The 18,027-nt window shown below is 40.3% G+C and overlaps 1 protein-coding gene across 1 annotated transcript in view; it reads left to right on the plus strand.

Moving 5' to 3' along the window:
* The window catches only part of LOC109486750 (golgin subfamily A member 4-like), a 37,442-nt gene that overhangs the window by 7,688 nt on the left and 11,727 nt on the right, over positions 1 to 18,027 (plus strand). The window contains exons 4-27 of the mRNA XM_019790636.1: positions 1,149 to 1,325; positions 2,358 to 2,423; positions 2,991 to 3,116; positions 3,488 to 3,628; positions 3,908 to 3,988; positions 4,160 to 4,279; positions 4,942 to 4,965; positions 5,248 to 5,373; positions 5,770 to 5,932; positions 6,085 to 6,197; positions 6,582 to 6,635; positions 6,934 to 7,002; positions 7,210 to 7,263; positions 8,770 to 8,835; positions 9,536 to 9,604; positions 9,975 to 10,052; positions 10,229 to 10,504; positions 10,965 to 11,033; positions 11,516 to 11,578; positions 11,945 to 16,528; positions 16,772 to 16,831; positions 16,993 to 17,325; positions 17,463 to 17,540; positions 17,811 to 17,861. Of these exons, the coding sequence (XP_019646195.1) occupies positions 1,149 to 1,325; positions 2,358 to 2,423; positions 2,991 to 3,116; positions 3,488 to 3,628; positions 3,908 to 3,988; positions 4,160 to 4,279; positions 4,942 to 4,965; positions 5,248 to 5,373; positions 5,770 to 5,932; positions 6,085 to 6,197; positions 6,582 to 6,635; positions 6,934 to 7,002; positions 7,210 to 7,263; positions 8,770 to 8,835; positions 9,536 to 9,604; positions 9,975 to 10,052; positions 10,229 to 10,504; positions 10,965 to 11,033; positions 11,516 to 11,578; positions 11,945 to 16,528; positions 16,772 to 16,831; positions 16,993 to 17,325; positions 17,463 to 17,540; positions 17,811 to 17,861 (7,041 nt within the window). The remainder of the gene's footprint in view (positions 1 to 1,148; positions 1,326 to 2,357; positions 2,424 to 2,990; positions 3,117 to 3,487; positions 3,629 to 3,907; positions 3,989 to 4,159; positions 4,280 to 4,941; positions 4,966 to 5,247; positions 5,374 to 5,769; positions 5,933 to 6,084; positions 6,198 to 6,581; positions 6,636 to 6,933; positions 7,003 to 7,209; positions 7,264 to 8,769; positions 8,836 to 9,535; positions 9,605 to 9,974; positions 10,053 to 10,228; positions 10,505 to 10,964; positions 11,034 to 11,515; positions 11,579 to 11,944; positions 16,529 to 16,771; positions 16,832 to 16,992; positions 17,326 to 17,462; positions 17,541 to 17,810; positions 17,862 to 18,027) is intronic.

Below are 18,027 nucleotides of genomic sequence, written 5' to 3' on the forward strand. Positions count from 1 at the left end.
ATAATCTGACTTGCTACTGAAACCCTAGCGAGTACACGGCCATTTCTGTGTTGTCAAGCGTGTTAACACGCCTCACCTGTCCCCAACAGGTGAAAGCTCACCCCTACAGATTGATATGGTGAGTGAAATGTAGGCAGCAGCAGTTTAAATACAGATTTAAACACAGAAGTCTAGCAAGGTCAAACAGAGCAGTGTGTACCCAACACCCAGGCTACTCTAGGCTTTCACAGCATAACAATGAAATGAGATAAGGTGTTCTGTGAGTATTGTGAGTGGCCTTTTCTGTAAAACTGTGCAAATACGGGTCACAAGATGGGGAACTCACTTCCCACTTTCTTAACGCCAAGTTCTGTAGCAAATGATTTCTTATTGTTTGATCTTACATGTATCTAACAGTGAAAAACAGTGTTCACAAAGCAGTAACTTTTTGGCAAATGTAGATGTTGTTTACATGTAAGCGTGTAACATGCTACCACACCAATCAGGAAAGATAAATAAGCCTGTTTTCCTTAACCTGTGAAGTTATTTTTCCAGCCGTTCAGCGATGCTTTTGTAGCAAACTCCTTTCAGTTTTCCTATTGTTCCCTGACCCATGCCTCAGAGCTGTAGTGATTTGCAAATTTGTTGTCCTGTAGGGTTATCCCTGTCAGGTACAGGTGTGTACATACAGGTCTATACAAGTATAGTACAGGTGTGTACATATGTGTGTGCACAGGTATGGCAAGTACCACAGTGACCTTTTTTCATACTCTTGGGTCTTCTCACTTTTTCATGTATATACGTCTACAGTTACTGTATATATATCATGCGATGATAGTTCTAGAGTTTTTGTTTTATCAATAAGATTTTTTTTATTAGTAGACATTACTTACAGAGCATCTAAGTTCAGATTGTGTCCAAAACCACTTGTCTCTAGGGTTGGATATAAAAACTTTCAAATCAAGAATATGATGATAGCTTTTTTTTAAAGTTATTCCACTAACACTAACCAACATGAGTAAATACATGTACATGTACAACCTCCCAACTTGAGGTGATACTTAGAATGTTGTTACAAATGTTATAATCATATACAAGTGCCATCATCTATGGTACAGATTAGTAACAACACATCACTAATCTGTACTGTTTTGTGTTTGTTTCTCCAGATGAATGAGTTGAAGAGCAGAGAACATGTGATAGAACAGCTGGAGAAGGACCTGGGCAGCCAGGCAGGGCAGGCGGAGCACCTGCGGGTAGAGAGGGAGGAGATGGAGAGACAGCTGCAGCTGGGTAACACCTCACCTGACAGGACCACGCCCAGGAGGAGGGCGGGGTCTGTGGAGGTCAGTCTGGTCAGGTCATTCAGGGTGATATTGATCGTGAATGTGTAACTAACATAGATGAGGACATGTGCGACTACAGATGGATGACAAATGAAAGCAGTCATTGTCACACTGACTGGTGAACAACTAAATAATATTATGATAACACTACCATCATGGGTTAATAGCATTATGCTTAAAAGCCGTTTCTTCTGTCCCCACAAATGCAGAGGGATTGTTATTCTATGGATTTCATTCATCATGATGTTTCTATAATTAAATTTCTGCAGGATAAAAATAAGTTAGTATGGATGCTAGAAGTTTGTACAACCAAGTAGTTTTCCTTATGACTTTCAGATCATTTAGACTGTTTGACTGAGGATATGAATAAAGTTAAGCAAGCAGGGCAGGTGTATTATAAATTATGATGTAAACTTTTCAAAAGCCCATTGTACCACTACTTCAAAACAGGACAAACAAGTATCACAGACAGCACTAAGTGCTGGTAGATATTTTCTGTTCACTCTTCTCATATACAACAGACTGAAGTATGTGTAAGGAAATATCTTATGTTTAGTTAAGTTTACCCAGTATAGAAAAATCAGGATACTAAATGAGTTACTGAAACATCCCTAGTCTTACCAAGGATATCGGAGACCGATCAGATATGTAAGTTGTGCTTTGATCCTGTTTTCTTTAGAATACCTTTGATGACTTTGCAAATAGTTTAGTCTACTCTAGTGTTTTTTGTTCACATATTGTGACAATAAATTTTATAGATGTGTACAAAAAATGAATGTATCTTATAACTTTAAAGAAAGAAGAACACACTGTCAGGCTTTTATTCTGTTATAGGCATAATATTTTGTAATTATATATGGCATATGGAATTGACCTGTTTGTACTGGGTATGATTTTCCTGACTGACCCACATTGAAGTGTTAGAAAATTCTAATGCTTTTAGTTTTTTTCAAAGCCATTGTCATAATCCACCTTCCGGTGCAAATGATAAATTTCATTTCTAATTCAGATTTGTCCTGTGTTATGTTTCAGGGATCTGTAGAGGAGAAAGATCAGATGAGAAAGATTTGGAAATTGGAAGGTGACAAGACTACTATGGTGAGTCAGCGATTATTAACATTCCTAAAGTATTGAAACTGGAAACTACAAAAACACTTACATGACAAGACTGTCACTGAATGGTTCAATTGCCTTGTAGGGCCCAAAAATCTTCAGACTTTCATAACTGTGAGAAAAAAGTTTTGATTGTGACAAAGATACCGAGTCTGTGAGTTAATTTGATACCAAGTAAATGACTTAGACAGCATTAAATAAACTACTTAAGGCAAGCCTGTTTAGTCCAATCAGGATACAGTATACCATCTAATTACTGACCACCGCGACCTGGTTGTTTTGGCCGTAAACCAAAGTGGTGGAATGAATGGAGTTCTTGTCTCCAAAACTGGTACCTTGTCTTCAGATTGTAGGAGCTGTGCCTATATATAACCCTGCGCTGTGCTATGTTCTTGTGAATCTGAGATGCTGTACTGGAAAATTATATGCTAATATGCTCCTTGGCAATACATGCATATAGAACTGATTCAATACACATTCAATATTGTAGCTTTAACTTGCCTAGCTCTGTATCTGGTCAGTAGACATGACATCCTCATTACTTTTCTACAGGCGAAACAGGTGAAGGATCTGGAGAGTCAGGTGCGCCCACTGATTGATAAGAACCAGCGTCTGGAGAGGAAGTTGGACGAGCTGACCGGTACGGTCAAGAGAAAAGACGAGGAAAACCGCAGACTGGTCAGTGAAAGTCCCTGACATAGATATCACGACTTTTAACCTTTCAGGCTTCTCTGTAGTTATTTTTTCATTTCTTAGTCAAAGACTGTTAGTCATAAGACTCTTGCGACCCTTGCGACAGCTCCACAAAAGAAAGTGGAGCAAATATGTTTTATGTGTATTATGTGATTGTTTGTGATTATTGATTGTGATTGTAAACCAATTGTAAACTCTGCATTAATTCAGCTATAAAAGGCTGCGATTGCACAGGTAATGTTTGACTTATAAACCATTTTATTATTTTTATCATAAGAAGGTTAGAATTTATCAACTTAGTCTCTTCTACTTTCTACATCTCATAACAGTCAGCCCCAACCTTTCTGCCCCTACAGAGAGAGCAGTTGGACCTGGTGGACACACGGTTACGGAGGGAGACAGCTGCCCGCAGTCGGTCCAACTCACAGTCCAGTCTGCCCACGGATGACCTGGAGCAGCTGAAGAGCACCATCACTGACCTCAAGAGACACATAGCTGTAAGTTTACAAACAAAAAATAAACAAACAAAATTAACAGGCATGCCATTGCAAATAAGATAACAAGCAAAAGGCACCCAGTTACATGCATGTAAGTACAATGAAGTAACTGCTGTGATTCAAGGTCAAGAAACATTCCTGTCACAAAGCAAAACAAAAATTCCAGTTATATTCATAATATAAGTCAAAGGAAGGACATTTATGATGACTGAGATGAAAAATGTTATTATTAGTCTGTTGAAGTGTGTATTAATACTCTTACATGTGTGATCCTAACAGGATAGTGAGAAGAGGAGAGAGTTGGTTTCACTGAGGAAAAAGAAGTCCAAACTCCCCAGCCCCAGGAAGAAAGGAGCAAAGGTAACCAACAGTCTGAGATGATATATTTTGTGAGAACTTGTTCGTCAAGCTTGAGAGTCATAATTTTTTTTATTGTTATGTTTGAATTTTCAATTTCAGTACAGTGGTAACAATTAAGTTACTTTTACAAATACTGTAAGCTCTACAATGTCCTCACCTTTTCATTCCCAGTCCCGTGGTGTTGTGGAGACGTATTTTGGTTATGATGAGGAGGCCAGTGTGTCCTGGGATTCAGAGTCCTCCTTCTCTGTCGACACAAACTCCGAACTGGACATCTCTTTCTCCGAAGATGTAAGAACAGTGCACCAACACAGATTTGTTTTTTGAAATTAAAGAAAAATATCAAAAGAAAAGTAAAAATGTTCGATACATAATGATAAGTCGTATTAGTATGTATTTTGTAAGCCTTAGCGAAAAATTTGATAACCAAGAAGTACAGGTAAAATTAAGCAAAATCTAATAGACTATACCAATAGTCCAAAATGAATTTAGATATTGGGGTATTCAGTTCACTTCCATGTAAAATTGTCTCAGGGAAAAAATTTGTAAATGCCAATTATGTTGTTCTACATGTACATGTACATGACACGTGTTGAGATGTCTGTAAGTGTTCTTATATGTTGCTTAATGCATGGCTGTCCAGAAGAGACCACATGTACATAGGAGGTCCCTGCGTTTCCCCAAACACCAGGGGAGACTCTGCAAGTCCCACAAACTAAACTTTATCACAGGAGGCCAGGTGCTGACACTGGTCTCAGGTGTATACAGGTGTTGTGACTGTCGTAGTCGGTGTGTTGCACTGAAGGATGGTTAAACAAGCTACAGTTACTGTACGGTATAAACTTTAAGATGCCAATTGTTGAGGGGACCTGAAATGGACATTGCACTTAAGTTCACCTTTTAAACATGTCTAGCACAGCACCATAACCTTTGTTTCACTGTTATCTTTGCAGAGTTCAGTCTTTGGTTCAGATACAGTAAGTCACAATGAAAAAACAGATTTGCTAACTACATATTATGCATTGGTGTCAAGGAAGGTGCATTAAGCAGGGGTTATTGTTATAATCAATTATGGTTTAATTGGTGAGGTGTGCAGGTGTTTGGAAGGATTAAAACTAATACTTCTACATGTAACACGATGTACCAAAGGTGAACTTCAATAGATGGCAGGAATATTGAATTGACAAAACTTAATGTCCTCATATGTTTGTCTCCACAACTACTTACAGTGTTTATTTTGTCCCTCCTCCCTTGTCTAGCCTGAAAAAGACAAGCTGGAGGCATCCATGCAGCAGCTGAATCAGGAGCACCTGCAGCTGCAAAGGGCATTCCAGCTGCTGCAGGAGCACCTGGCAGCTACCACTGATGTGGAGAGGGAGGGGAAGGTAAGACTGCCAATTAAGTCTAGCTCCATCATTAACCTTTATGTCTCTTGTAAGAGAAAGATCAGATCTGATATTCTGTTGTATCAAAAAACAGTATAAAAGGTAATGAATAGGTGTAATAATTTCAAATTTACATAATATATGCTTGTTCTATTCTTGTAAATGGGTTAATTCTTAAAACATGAGCCAGTAGGGAGCTGTGATGTGTTATTGTCCAGCAGGTAGGCTCTCCTAAGGCTCTCCTATTTTCAGGCCTGGTGTTGTCACCTGGAGCCAATGCATGCAGTACTACATCCTACTGCTAGGGGGCATTGCATACCTAAGCCTTTGCACACCTGATATACTTGCCTGTCTACAAAAATTCCCTTTTCCTCCCATTCCATGGCAACCATGCAGATGCGTGTCCAGCTGCAGAATGACTTGCTGTTGGCCCAGGCTAAGATAGAGGACCTGCAGCGAGCACTGAGCGCCCAGGGGCAGGATACAGGGTGGGTGGAGGAGAAGGAGAGACTCAACCTGGAGAACAGGCAGCTACAGGACAGGATACAGCAGTTAGAAGGTGGGTGGAAAGCTTTTATGTCGGGTATCCATTCCAAAATAAATCTGCAAGGGAATTTCAAAATTTACGTGTTGGAAATTGTGTTCAATTTAGCCGGTCAATAGGCCCATTAAAACAATGATTGTAAGTTTACGATGAACATCATCCTTCAGGTGTTGAGAAACAGCTGCAGCATCAGGTGACAGACACAGAGGAGCAGATGGAGCTGCTGGAGTTCCGTATCCTGGAGCTGGAGGAGAAGGAGCGCTCCTCACCACTCCTCAAGGTACTGTCTCCTCAGGGGTCATCTTCCCAGCAGTGTCAGGCTCTTTTCTTAATACAACACTCTCCCTCACTTTAAGTTGAAGGTAACCATATATTCCAAATGCCTAGTAACCCCCCTTTAACCAACATAAACTCCAGGACTCACATTTTGAATTAGATGGTGATTATTCTTTTTATTGATTTTAACATTTATTTTTGCAAGTGCATGATTTGTTCTTGGTCAATACTTCAATAGTATACGTATACATGTAATATAACCTTTCTGTTTTTGATGTAGTAACTACTTACATTATATATAATTCAATAATTTCCCTCACTGTATGACATACTTTCTACTGTGGTGTGGTGGTGCTTCTAACTTGTAAAAATGAAACTCTAACCCCAGGAGCCTAAGGACGTTGTTTTGGGAGAGAAGACTTCTTCAGTAGATGGTGCCAAGGTATAATTGTCTAAACTGTAGCAGCTGAATATTCACTGACAGATAGATGCACCGATGGCACGTTTTGATGTGTATTATGTTAGCACACAACTCTCAATATTGCTATCTCATCTGCACTTTTTATCAATTTTGTTGCACCAAGATCTGCTTCTCTTTGTTGTTCATTACATGTAAACCTGCTGCACAAGTGTTCTCGAGATCTTTGCTAAATTGGCTCTTGTACATTATTATTAGATAGGAAGAAAGAAGTAGCCATCACCAAGTTTTGTTTAACACCATTTTTCATGTTCTTTCACAGCGCCAGTTTGCTAACAGTGATGATGACTACAGTGCCATACAGAGGTTGTGCAATGATGAGGGCTTGCAGGTACATGATTGTGTTGATAATTACTCTTAGGATCAAAATATTATGATTTTCATTACAATGTTGTGTGCATCAACGGTGTTTATTAGATACATTTAGAAGTTATACAATGTATGAATGTTCTACTTTGTCCACTGTCTTCACCAAATTTATTCACATTGTGAAGGCTACAACAAACAATTTGTTGCCTTTTTTTGTTGAACTTTGCAGGACATCAATGTATTTGAGATGAAGAGAAAATTAGAAGATGTCACTCAGAAAGAGGTGAGTCTCAGTCAGACACAATTCAGTTAAAAGTTCTGTATCATAGACAATTGCCAATTTTAAAATTTCAAAGCATGGTGCTCTATTGTAAGGTATTTAACATCAGAATCTCATTCTGATAAAGGAAATGTTTTTATGTGTGTGTTTTTATATTCATCAATTAAAACCATTGTATGAAACCTTCAATTCACCTCAGAATTCATAGTGACAGTATGTTATGAAACTTGTTCCCAAGGATTATGTCCAGCGATTTGTATAAAGATTTTCCCACAGTTATTGATTAGTTTGTTATAGCCGGTAACAGCTGCTGTAGGTTTCACCTTTTGAAATGGAATATCTGGTAATCGTTATCTGGCCAATTAACTGTTATATCTGTGACCAGACTTTGATTGGGGAAGTGATCAATTTAAGTGAGTTTTAGATCAGACAATGATGAGTAGCAGGGGTCTCAAGGTCACTGAGTCAGACATAGACAGATTGGGTCAGTGTAAAAAATTTAATTAATGGAGAGTGAATGAAAAAAATCATGTTTTTTGGTGGAAGCTATAAAAATTGTTCCTAATATTAATTTCTGGTAATATTGGGGTGTTCTTGCTGTTATTTCATTACTAAATTCCTTGTGCGTAAAATTTGAGTACAAAATGATGTGTGACAGTAAGCGTTGTTAGCCTGGCCCTTGCCTGGATACCACCACAGATGTGACAAGTATGTCTGTCAGACAGTCACACTATTGATCCAGCCGTTGTCATGCAAATTTGTAATCCCTGAAACATACAGCCAACGTGGTATTTACAAAATAATCGACTTTTCCGCTTTTGCAACTCACTCTGCAGAAATGGTAAGAACCTGAAGGATGTTATTGTTTACATGTAAATATGACGTCCTTGGTAGGACAATCCCCAAACTGTCCAGTTTTCAGTTGCTTCAAAGTTCAGACAATTTGAATCATGATAACATGCTTAAAAGGGTGCTATGTTTTGAATATACATTGTATTCAATTGACATTTTATAGAATCCAATGTATACTATTTTGCAGGTGTAAATAGGTTAAAGGTCAACTTCCAAAATTAAATTAATAATGTACAACCTGCATGATACTGTTTTGACTAAAAACAAGCTCAGTACATGTCATGTATATAAGGTCATGCTACATTGTATAATTCTATTTCTATCTGCCTAGCCATTCCATCTATGTCCATTTTTGATAGAATCATTATATTGCTTTCCCTGTGTATAGGACATTAGTCTGAGATATGTTGTGATAATCTATCTAAACTGTCAGTTTGTCCTCCCCAATGGCAGCGTTCCACAGGGAGCCTTCCTTTCTGTAACCACCAATTGCTTTGATACCTGCTCATTGTCCGGATATGGCGGCCTGAATATTTGATCACGGTCAACATTAATTATTCATAACCCAGCAAATGTTTGCCGTGCGTCTCTCAGGGTTGCACGCTGGGCGAACGTTAACACAACTGTTTGTTTTTCTCTCGTGTTTTGACATTTCAGGATCTAGACTCAGAGGAACAGCTTGTTTTGCTGCAGGCTAGGACAATACTGGACCTGGTGGATAAGGTATGCATGGCTTGTTTTACCTGTAAACTGGGTGTTTTACTGTATACAGGTGTATGGTATGAGTGGGGAGGGCACTCACTGTTTATGTGTATGCATGGCAGATATGTACTCAAGGTACTGTACATGTACATACATCTGCAGACAATCCACTTGATATTTAGATCCATATATTACATCTCTTACTGTACAAAATATGATAAAGCCTTAAAATCAATTGATTATGGATTATAATTATCAAGATTAACATACTGTAGAAAGGTTAAGACTATGAAAATGTATTGCCATAATAAAGTCAGTCACACTATCTACTTTATAACAACCTCATTTTTCCATGAACATGAAGCTGGTACACAGAAATGTGTTGTGTGGTATTTGCTGATCCGTATCATAATGAGTCATTGGTTACCCGGGTGATGCATACCTGCGCATGATGAATCATGGGAGGGGTACACCATGCCTGTTACAGGCTCAGTAGTAATGTTTATCTTGTATTACATGCTATTGTATCCTTGTTGGATGCTTATAAAGCTCCATTAAATTTGTAAGTCTTTTGTACATGACAATATATTTGCTCTGTACTTGTAATCATTTTCTTTTCAAAATAAAGCGATCAAATGTAGACCATAATGCTGAATAGGTGAGGAAGTGGAAAAAGACATGTGAATCATTTCCTCACACTTTTGTTTACACTTTTTTTTAGAAACTGAAACACTGGAGATCAGTAGAAGATGACCTTGGAAAGACAGTGGAGAAATTGACAGAGGAGAAGGTTTGTGACGGGTTCTTTTTAAAATCTTTGGTTTCTAATCGAATGTATACATGTGTAACACCCTGGTAGCTACATTTACAATGTAGTACCTCTAGTGTTTAGTTGGTAAGACTCTGCATGTGTACCAGAGACGGAATGACATGTAATACATGACTGTTCATATTTGACATCGTTACACGACCAATTTTGAACCCAGTAAAAGTACTTTTAATGAATGCATTGTTTTGTAGGTAAAATGAGTTAAAGCCAGATGAATGAATGTTTGAAGGGAAAGTACTTACTTGTACTTAAATATACTTGATTAGATCTCCTCAGCATTGTGATTGGGAAATTGGATGAGGTGTAATTTAGTTATTCCTCCTGTACACAGACTGTTCTGACCAGACAGATGTCCCAGAGTGAGGATGATCACGGGGCAACACAACAGCACCTACAGGCAGCTAACCAGGTCAGTATGGAAAATGGACTTGTCTAACAGTTAACAAGTCAGACATTAGATAACACTGTAGAATGGAGGCATTGGTTTCTTGGACCAGTTTTCATGCCTCATGTTTCTAAGGAAATTACATCTTGCCTAATGTATATTGATTCTGTGATAATGGTTCTTTTATGGATTTCCTGTAGAGAATAAAGGAGTTGGAAGACCAGTCGATTGCTGAAGTCCAGTCTGCACAGGCGGCCACAGCTACTGCAGTCCAGGGTCTAGAAGACGAGAACGCCCAGCTGAAACTCATGGAGGCCAAGGCCAGGGCCGAGAAGGACGTTGCCAGGCAACAGGCAGACAAGCTGGAGGGAATCGTGCAGGAGCTGAAGCAGAAACTGGAGAGTTCAACCCAAGGTCGCACCTACGAGAACGAGCTGCTGTTTCAGAACCTGGACAAACTCAAGGAGGCCCAGAAGGTGGGGGGAGTTTGGTCCTCATTTCTTCTCAATTTCCAGTAACTGTTATTGTCTAGTAGTAGAGGTCCTGCACAGTCACAGCCAGGTTTTTTTAAACATACGCCACATTATATCTTTTAGCGGAACTGTTTTAACAGCGTTTATCTTTTGTTTCCTTCTTTTTCATTCTTTGCTGCATGCTTGTAGGACATGGTAAAAGTTGAGTTGTGATGCCTAGCTTGTGGCTATGAGTATTAAATGCTGAAAATGACAAGCATGGACGACATGCAGTGTGTACATTATGTATCAATGATTTACAGAAGTTCAGTTCAGTTCAGAAATACTGTCACAGTAGCATTGTGTTTATCTAGTGTTATTCTCCATACTACACTGTATGTTAACTCTAACCCTTATTATTGTAATTCTGGCACTTCAAAGAATAATTTCCTTATATCTATAACTTGACTGATCGCTCCTGTAGAGACTATCTGACTTGGAGCAGGAAGAGGAGAGACACAAGGCCTACATCAAACAGCTAGAAGACATCAGGGTATTTACTTAATTTTCGGTGCCAATAATTATGATGAAATACATGTATGTAGTGCAAACCAAGCATGCAAAAGACTATTTTCAATGTTTGCATATATTGTACAAATCAATAGCATGTAATTAAAATGAATGCTGGTGCCAATGACCATTAGTGCCATGATTACAGCTGTGCTCTATAATGCAGTGTACTCAATCGAAAATGGATAACTATTGTTCAAGCAATTTTGTGGTAAAATCTATAAATGGCAAAAACAATGGCTCATAATAACCTACTTATAACTGTAATAAAAAACATATATTAAAAAATAGCTGAAATCAATTTTTTGCCTGCAGTACTACAATGTTAATGGCAAATGTTCAATACATTGTATAGCTGGCTGAAGGTCAAAAACATGGCCACTAGCTGTTATATTTGGACTAGATGTTTTATTTTCAAGACGAATGAATGTTTATGTAGAACTGACTGTTTTGTTTTTTTATCAGGCTAGTTATGAGTCTGACCCAGAGTCCCCACTGGCACTGTCGTCAACAGATATACTACAGAAGGTAATTATTATAATACTTCATTCCTAAATCTTCAGGATGGGAAAAGCTAATTTAAAGGAGTCAAGGGAAGACAGTTTCTGTGAATTATCAATTTACTTGAATATGGAAAGCACTTTAATTTATGATCATTTGGTCCTAAGTTTAGCTTTAAATCTTAGACTAATACTTTTTGGCTCCCTTTTATTCATTCATTGAATGTCATCTTTTGTTCTTAAAAGATGCCAGAATTGGAGACCAGGAAAAAAGATCTAGAGAATACTCCTCATGTAAGTCTGTTTTATATATTGAGGAAAGATCATTTTATTGTAACAGCATTTGATCACACTTTTTTTTTTACATTACCACACGACTCTGCTTGTTTGATAGGAGGATACTTCAAGTCTTAAGGAGAGAATTCAAGACTTGGAAGAGAGTGAAAGAAAACTCCAGGAGAAGGTCGATGACTTGTCTGCCCAGGGTGACTCCTTAAAGGAGGAGAACTCTCAGCTGAAGGAAAGAGTGACATTACTGGAAGACAATGATAAAGAGCTTCGAGACTTGGTGGAAGAACTGTCTACGTCAGAACTGTCGCTGAAAGGGGAGAACACAGAACTTAAAGAACAGATTCTCAAACTGTCAGAAACTTCCTTGCAGGATGTTAATGGACAGAAGGAGAGAATAGAAGATTTAGAGGAAAATATCAACAGATACAAGGAGCTCATTGACAAGCTGACAGACTCCAGCAGTAAACTTCAGGTAGAAAATGCTGATCTTAAAGAAAAGCTGCAAGACCTTGAGGTGCAAGAACATCCTGTTGAAGACAACACTGTCACAAGCCCTACAGGAAACATTGAACTGGAAAATAGACTACGGAAAGTAGAAGAGGAAAATAGAAAACTTAAAGGCCAGGCAGAAGACTTGGCTGCCACAGAAAGCATTCTAAGAGAGGAAAACCACAACTTGAAGGAAATCATTGAAGACATTGAAAAACAGGCCAGTGAGTTCAAGGAGATGATGGAGAAGATGACTGCATCAGAGAAATGTCTTGAAGACAAAAATGCCAAACTCAGGGATGAAGTGTCTAGGCTGAAGTCTGTGGCAGAGTCCACAACAGAAGAAAATGACAGATTAAAAACAGAGGCCAAGAAACACAACCATACCCAAGAGGAGTTGACGCATGCCTTGGAAAGTGTGAGGGCTGCTGAAGTAGAGCTTAAAAAGGAGTGTCTGAGCTTAAGGGAAAAAATCTGGCTTCTCGAGGAGAAAGAAACTACACTGAAAGAAGTTGTTAAAGACTTCAAGACGACAGAAGGTGACCTTCAGGATGAGAACAACAGACTGAAGGATGAACTTGAAGGTCTCCAGGAGACCATGAAGGAGTTGGAGATTGCAGGGAGTAGTTTGCCCAGGCTTGGATCAGAAGGGTCAATGCCAAGAGACGGTTCAGTGGATCTTGATGAAGATGAGACAGAGCTGTGGAAGAAACTTGAGAACTGGGAGTTCAAGAGGGACAGTAATTCATCTGCCACGGTTAGCAAGGTGTCTGAGGAGAAAGAGACACAGACAGATACTCTAGAGGACACTCAAAATGCCATACCAACAAAAGAAAACATTTCTCTGGAAGACAAAGAAACACAGACAGTAAATGTAGCAAAGAAGGAAGACCCTGATCCCAGGATTACTATTCTTCCAATCAGGATTCCAAAGATTTTGGAGGAAAAGCATGTACAGACAGAAGGACAGGGAGAGGTTGTTACACATGTTGAGAAGGAGAATGTCAGGTTGATGCAAAAGATCAGAGAACTTGAAGATACCCTTAAGTCTTCCGAATGTCAGGGTCAAAGTAGTTCTCTCCCCGAGAAACCAGAAGAACTCAAAGTTGGATATGGGTTTTCTCACTTCTGGCCAGACGTCAGTGAGAGTGCCAAGAAGAGGATCCGTGAGCTGGAAGCCAACAAATATGCCCTTCAGGAGGAGCTGGAACGGGTCAAAAAGTGTGAGTCTCACCTCCGTACCAGGAACACTGAGCTGGAAACATCCATACATCTGCTGAGTGCTAACCTGTCCAGAGCACAGGAGGGGAGAGATCAGCCAGAGGACTATGAAAGTTTTAAAGAGGACCAAGAACAGCAGGAGTGTGCTATTGGTACCCTGGAGATGGCCACCATGGTGTTTGAACAGAAACTGGCCCATCAGAAGGCAATAGGTGATGGGCTGGATCGTGCCATATTTGGAGTTGATCCTGCAGAATGTAGGAGAGTAAACTGCCCTCTGTTGGGGAAACACCATCAGCTGTTGCAGGAAGAGGAGCGGTTAAAACTGAAGATTAAAGAACTAGAGGTAACGATAGCAACGTACAAGGAGCAGCTAGCTTTGTTGAAAGATGCAGAAAAGGACGAACTCTTACAGAAAGTGGTGGACTTAGAAGTCCAACAGAAAAACCTTACAGAAGAAAACAAAGGGATGGCAAGAGAGTCAGAAGAGTTGCGTGTCCAGATAACAGACCTGAAGGCAGCCGAGGAGGACTGGAGAATGCGTGTTCAGGAACTGGAGGGAATCGGACAGTCTGGTACTGAAAGTGAGAGTGAGAGCCACGCTAGACGAACCATCAAAGAACTGGAGATGTCTGAAAGAAGACTTCAGCTGGAACTGGAGGAAGCAAAATCGACAGCCGAAACTCTCAAAGACAGAGTCTTGGAACTGGAGAGAATTGAAAGGGAGTTAAGAGAAGAACTGGCAAAAACAAAGCAGGAGAGAGATGAAGCTAAGGAGGATGACGGGTCCTTGTCAAAAAGAATCCAGGAGTTGGAAGATTCTGAATCCCAGTTGAAGAGTAGACTTGCTGATGCAGAGGCAAAGGAAACAGTGCTGACTGAATCCTTGAAGTGTGCTAATGAGAAGGCGAGGGAACTTGGGGAGTCACTGAAGTGTGCAAACACTAAAGTCGATGAACTTGGTGAAGCTGCAAGAGACTCCACAGAAAGAGAAGCAAAGCTGGCTGACCGTATTGAGACACTGGAGAAGTCGGAACAAGAGTTGATGGAAAAACTTGAGAAAGTACACTCTGAATCTCAGCCGGAAGACCAAGGGCAAGACCGTGACTTGAAGGAAGCAAAAATCCATTTGCAAAAAAGAGTTGCTGAGCTGGAAGCTTCAGAAGCTGCCCTCCAAGAACGAGTTGAAATTCTGGAGAAATCTGAAAAAGACTTATTGGACAAGCTTTCTAAAGCCAATGCCATTGCAGAGAAGAGTAGTGACTCAGAGCTTGAAAGTGAGATAAAACAGCTAAGAAAACAAGTTGGAGACTTTGAACAAACTGAAAGGCAACATAAGGAAAGAATTGCTGCTCTTGAAGCTTTAGAAGGATTTCTACCTCAGCCTGTGGAGAAATCTGAACAAGAATTCACAGAAAAGTCTGAAAAAGCTGATGATATGTCAGAGCTACATGATCTAAGCAGTGAAGGAGAAAGTGATATGCAGTCGTTAAGAAGGCAGTTGAGTGACTTTGAAGAAACAGAGGCTCACCTGAGAGAAAGAATTGCTGAGCTGGAAGCTTCAGAATTGGCACTTCAAGAACGTGTTGAGATCCTGGAGAAGTCGGAGGAAGAACTGATGGAGAAACTAGGAAAGGTCAGTTCCATCAGTCAGCCTGAGGATCCAGGAACTGACCCGGGCAGTGAGTTACAGTGGCTGCGAAGTCAGCTCATCGACTCGGAGGAAACAGAGACACAGCTGAAGGCAAGAATCGCAGACCTGGAAGCTTCAGAAGGTGCTCTCCGAGAGACACTGGGACAGGCTGACACCATCATGAGTGAGAGAGAGGCTGGGTTTAAGGACCAGATTGAAGTTCTTCACCTCACGCAAGTCAAACTTAAGGAAAGAATCTTTGAGCTGGAGACATCTGAGGAGGAACTCAAGGAGCAGCTTTTTGAGTTTGGGGTGGTCTTTGATGACGGTGATCTGGAAAAGAAGAAGGAGAGGAAAAAGTCGGTACGAGACCAGGAAACAGAAGGTGACTCTCTGGCAGATGAGATTGGGAAGCTGCGGGGTACAGAGGAGATGAGTGCAGCTGAGTCTCTCACAGAGAGTGCTAGATTAGAACAACAACACATCAACTGGGAGAACAAGTGCAAAGAACTAGAGGCAGAAGAACAACTTCTCTCAGAAAAATGTAAAGTCTTAGAGGAATCTCAAACATCCCTGACAGAGCAGGTCAAGGAACTCCAAGGTTCTGAAGAAAACCTGAAGCAGGAAGTGGAGATTCTCAATGAGGTAAATGGGTCCTTGGAGAAGGAGCTGGAAGATCTTAAGACATCAGAAAAAGCACTGAAGGACGCGGTTAATGAACTGCAGCAAGAAAATGGAAACCTTAAAGACAAGATCAAAGAGCTGGAGCAGTCAGAAGTCTCTTTGAAGCAGAAAATGAGCAACTTGGACAATACTGAGGAGCCAAGAACAAAGTCAAATGAAAATGAGGACGACTTAAATGAGCTACTAGAAAAAGTAATCCAGGAGAAGTCAGACTTAGAAGAGAAAGTTCAAGAACTTCAGCAGTCAGAGAAGTTGCTTAGGGATAGATTGCAGGAGCTCCAAAATCCAGACGGAAGTGGGCAACAAGACAAAGAACATAGTCTGGCAAAGGAGAATTCTGAGCTAAAAATGAGAATACAGGAGTTAGAGGAGGCAGAAACTGCATTGAACAAGAGGATCCTTGATCTCAGGAATGCAGAAGCAAAGAAACAAACTGCTGAACCTCAGCACACTGTCCCGGAGAGTGTTGAGAAAGAGAATGCAGAACTTAAAGCCAGGTTACAGGAGGTTGAATCCAGTGGGATGGATGAGAAGGTAGCCCAGCTACTGAAGGAGAAGGAGGAGTTGGAGCAGAAGGTTCTGGACCTGGAGGAGAAGGACCTTCAGCAGCAGGAGAGGATTCTGGAGATGGAGATGGGAGCAGAGTCTGCTGATAGACAGGTACAACTGAGGTTGTTTCTTGGTTTCACGTGAATGGCTTAGTTTTTTTTATTATCAAATGACCTTAGTGTAAAAAAAAGAAAGAAATCATACACTGAAAGGGTTTTACAATTTATAGTTAGGTGCTAAGGAAAGTCATGATATATATTATTAATCAAGCCAAATGCTTACATCTGATATGGTTACTTTTAACCACATGCTGCTGTTTTACAAAATACCCTCACCCCCTTGTGGTTTCTACAGAAACTAGCACCCTCTAGTCAACAGAAAAGGTTAGAGGAGGAATTGCAAGAAGCCAAAAAGGTTAGTTTGCACACTGATTTGATTTCTTCCATTTGAATGTTGTTTTTTAATCATTGGATAGCAAAACGTTGGAGCAAGCCAGACAAATCCCCACATGCAATGAAAACTTATAACAGTTTCCTGCATCTTATTGGAAAATCTGTGCTTTATGCTTATTGCAGAGGGTACAGGAGCTTGAAGGAAGTGAGCAAGCTCTTCTGGACAGGTTGGATGAACTGGAATACCAGCAGGATGGCACAGACATGGTACAGCTGCCCAGAGAGGAGCTGGATAGGCTAAAGGCTCAGGCACAACAACAGGACAGCACAGACATGGTACAGCTGCCCAGGGAGGAGCTGGACAGGCTAAAGGCTCAGGCACAGCAACTGGACAGCACAGACATGGTACAGCTGTCCAGGGAGGAGCTGGACAGGCTCAAGGCCCAGGTACAGCAACAGGACAGCGCAGACATGGTACAGCTGCCCAGGGAGGAGCTGGACAGGCTAAAGGCTCAGGTACAGCAAAATGTTAAACGACCTTGTCTAAAAATTGAATGCATTCAGTAGTCTTCCAAAGGCATATATTATTTAAAAGGTAAAGGTGAGACAAGATATCTTGAATGGTTGCTGAAGTGAAGTTCTCACCTGTGCAGGTGTCCCTCCTGAGGGAGACAGAGGAGAAGCTGGATGACCTTGAAGAGGAGGAGGAGCAGCTCAAGGACAGATTACAGGTAAATATCACATTAGCTCAATGATACAATGATTTAAAATTTGAATCTCACTCGACAACATAGAAAAACCTAACAGGTATATCCCCGGAAATTTGTTAGATAAAATATTATATGCCTCTGGGTGGCATAATGCTAAGCTTCATAAGCAGACCTCTGTCACTAGTAGCTTGATATAAAAGTAGACATAAGTGTACAGGTACAGGTGCATGCAAATACAATAATTATTGTTACCAGAGTTCATTGTGCAATATTGATAATCTTTTTTCTCAGCATTCGAGGCAAAGATCCAGGATGGATGTTCAAGCTGCAAAGCTCCAAAAGGTGCAGCACTTCAGGATACATCAGAGAAATATCTCATTACCATCATATATTCTCATTACCACCTACTCACACTAATAATAACTTTCCTTACATTTCTCTAACATGCCAGCTTTTGTGTAGAACTCAACATGGCCATGTGTGGATAGATCTTGGAAGGCTTTCCACT

The sequence above is a fragment of the Branchiostoma belcheri genome, unplaced genomic scaffold (genome assembly GCF_001625305.1).
Source record: "Branchiostoma belcheri isolate BF01 breed outbred unplaced genomic scaffold, Haploidv18h27 scaffold83, whole genome shotgun sequence".
Classification (NCBI taxonomy): domain Eukaryota; kingdom Metazoa; phylum Chordata; class Leptocardii; order Amphioxiformes; family Branchiostomatidae; genus Branchiostoma; species Branchiostoma belcheri.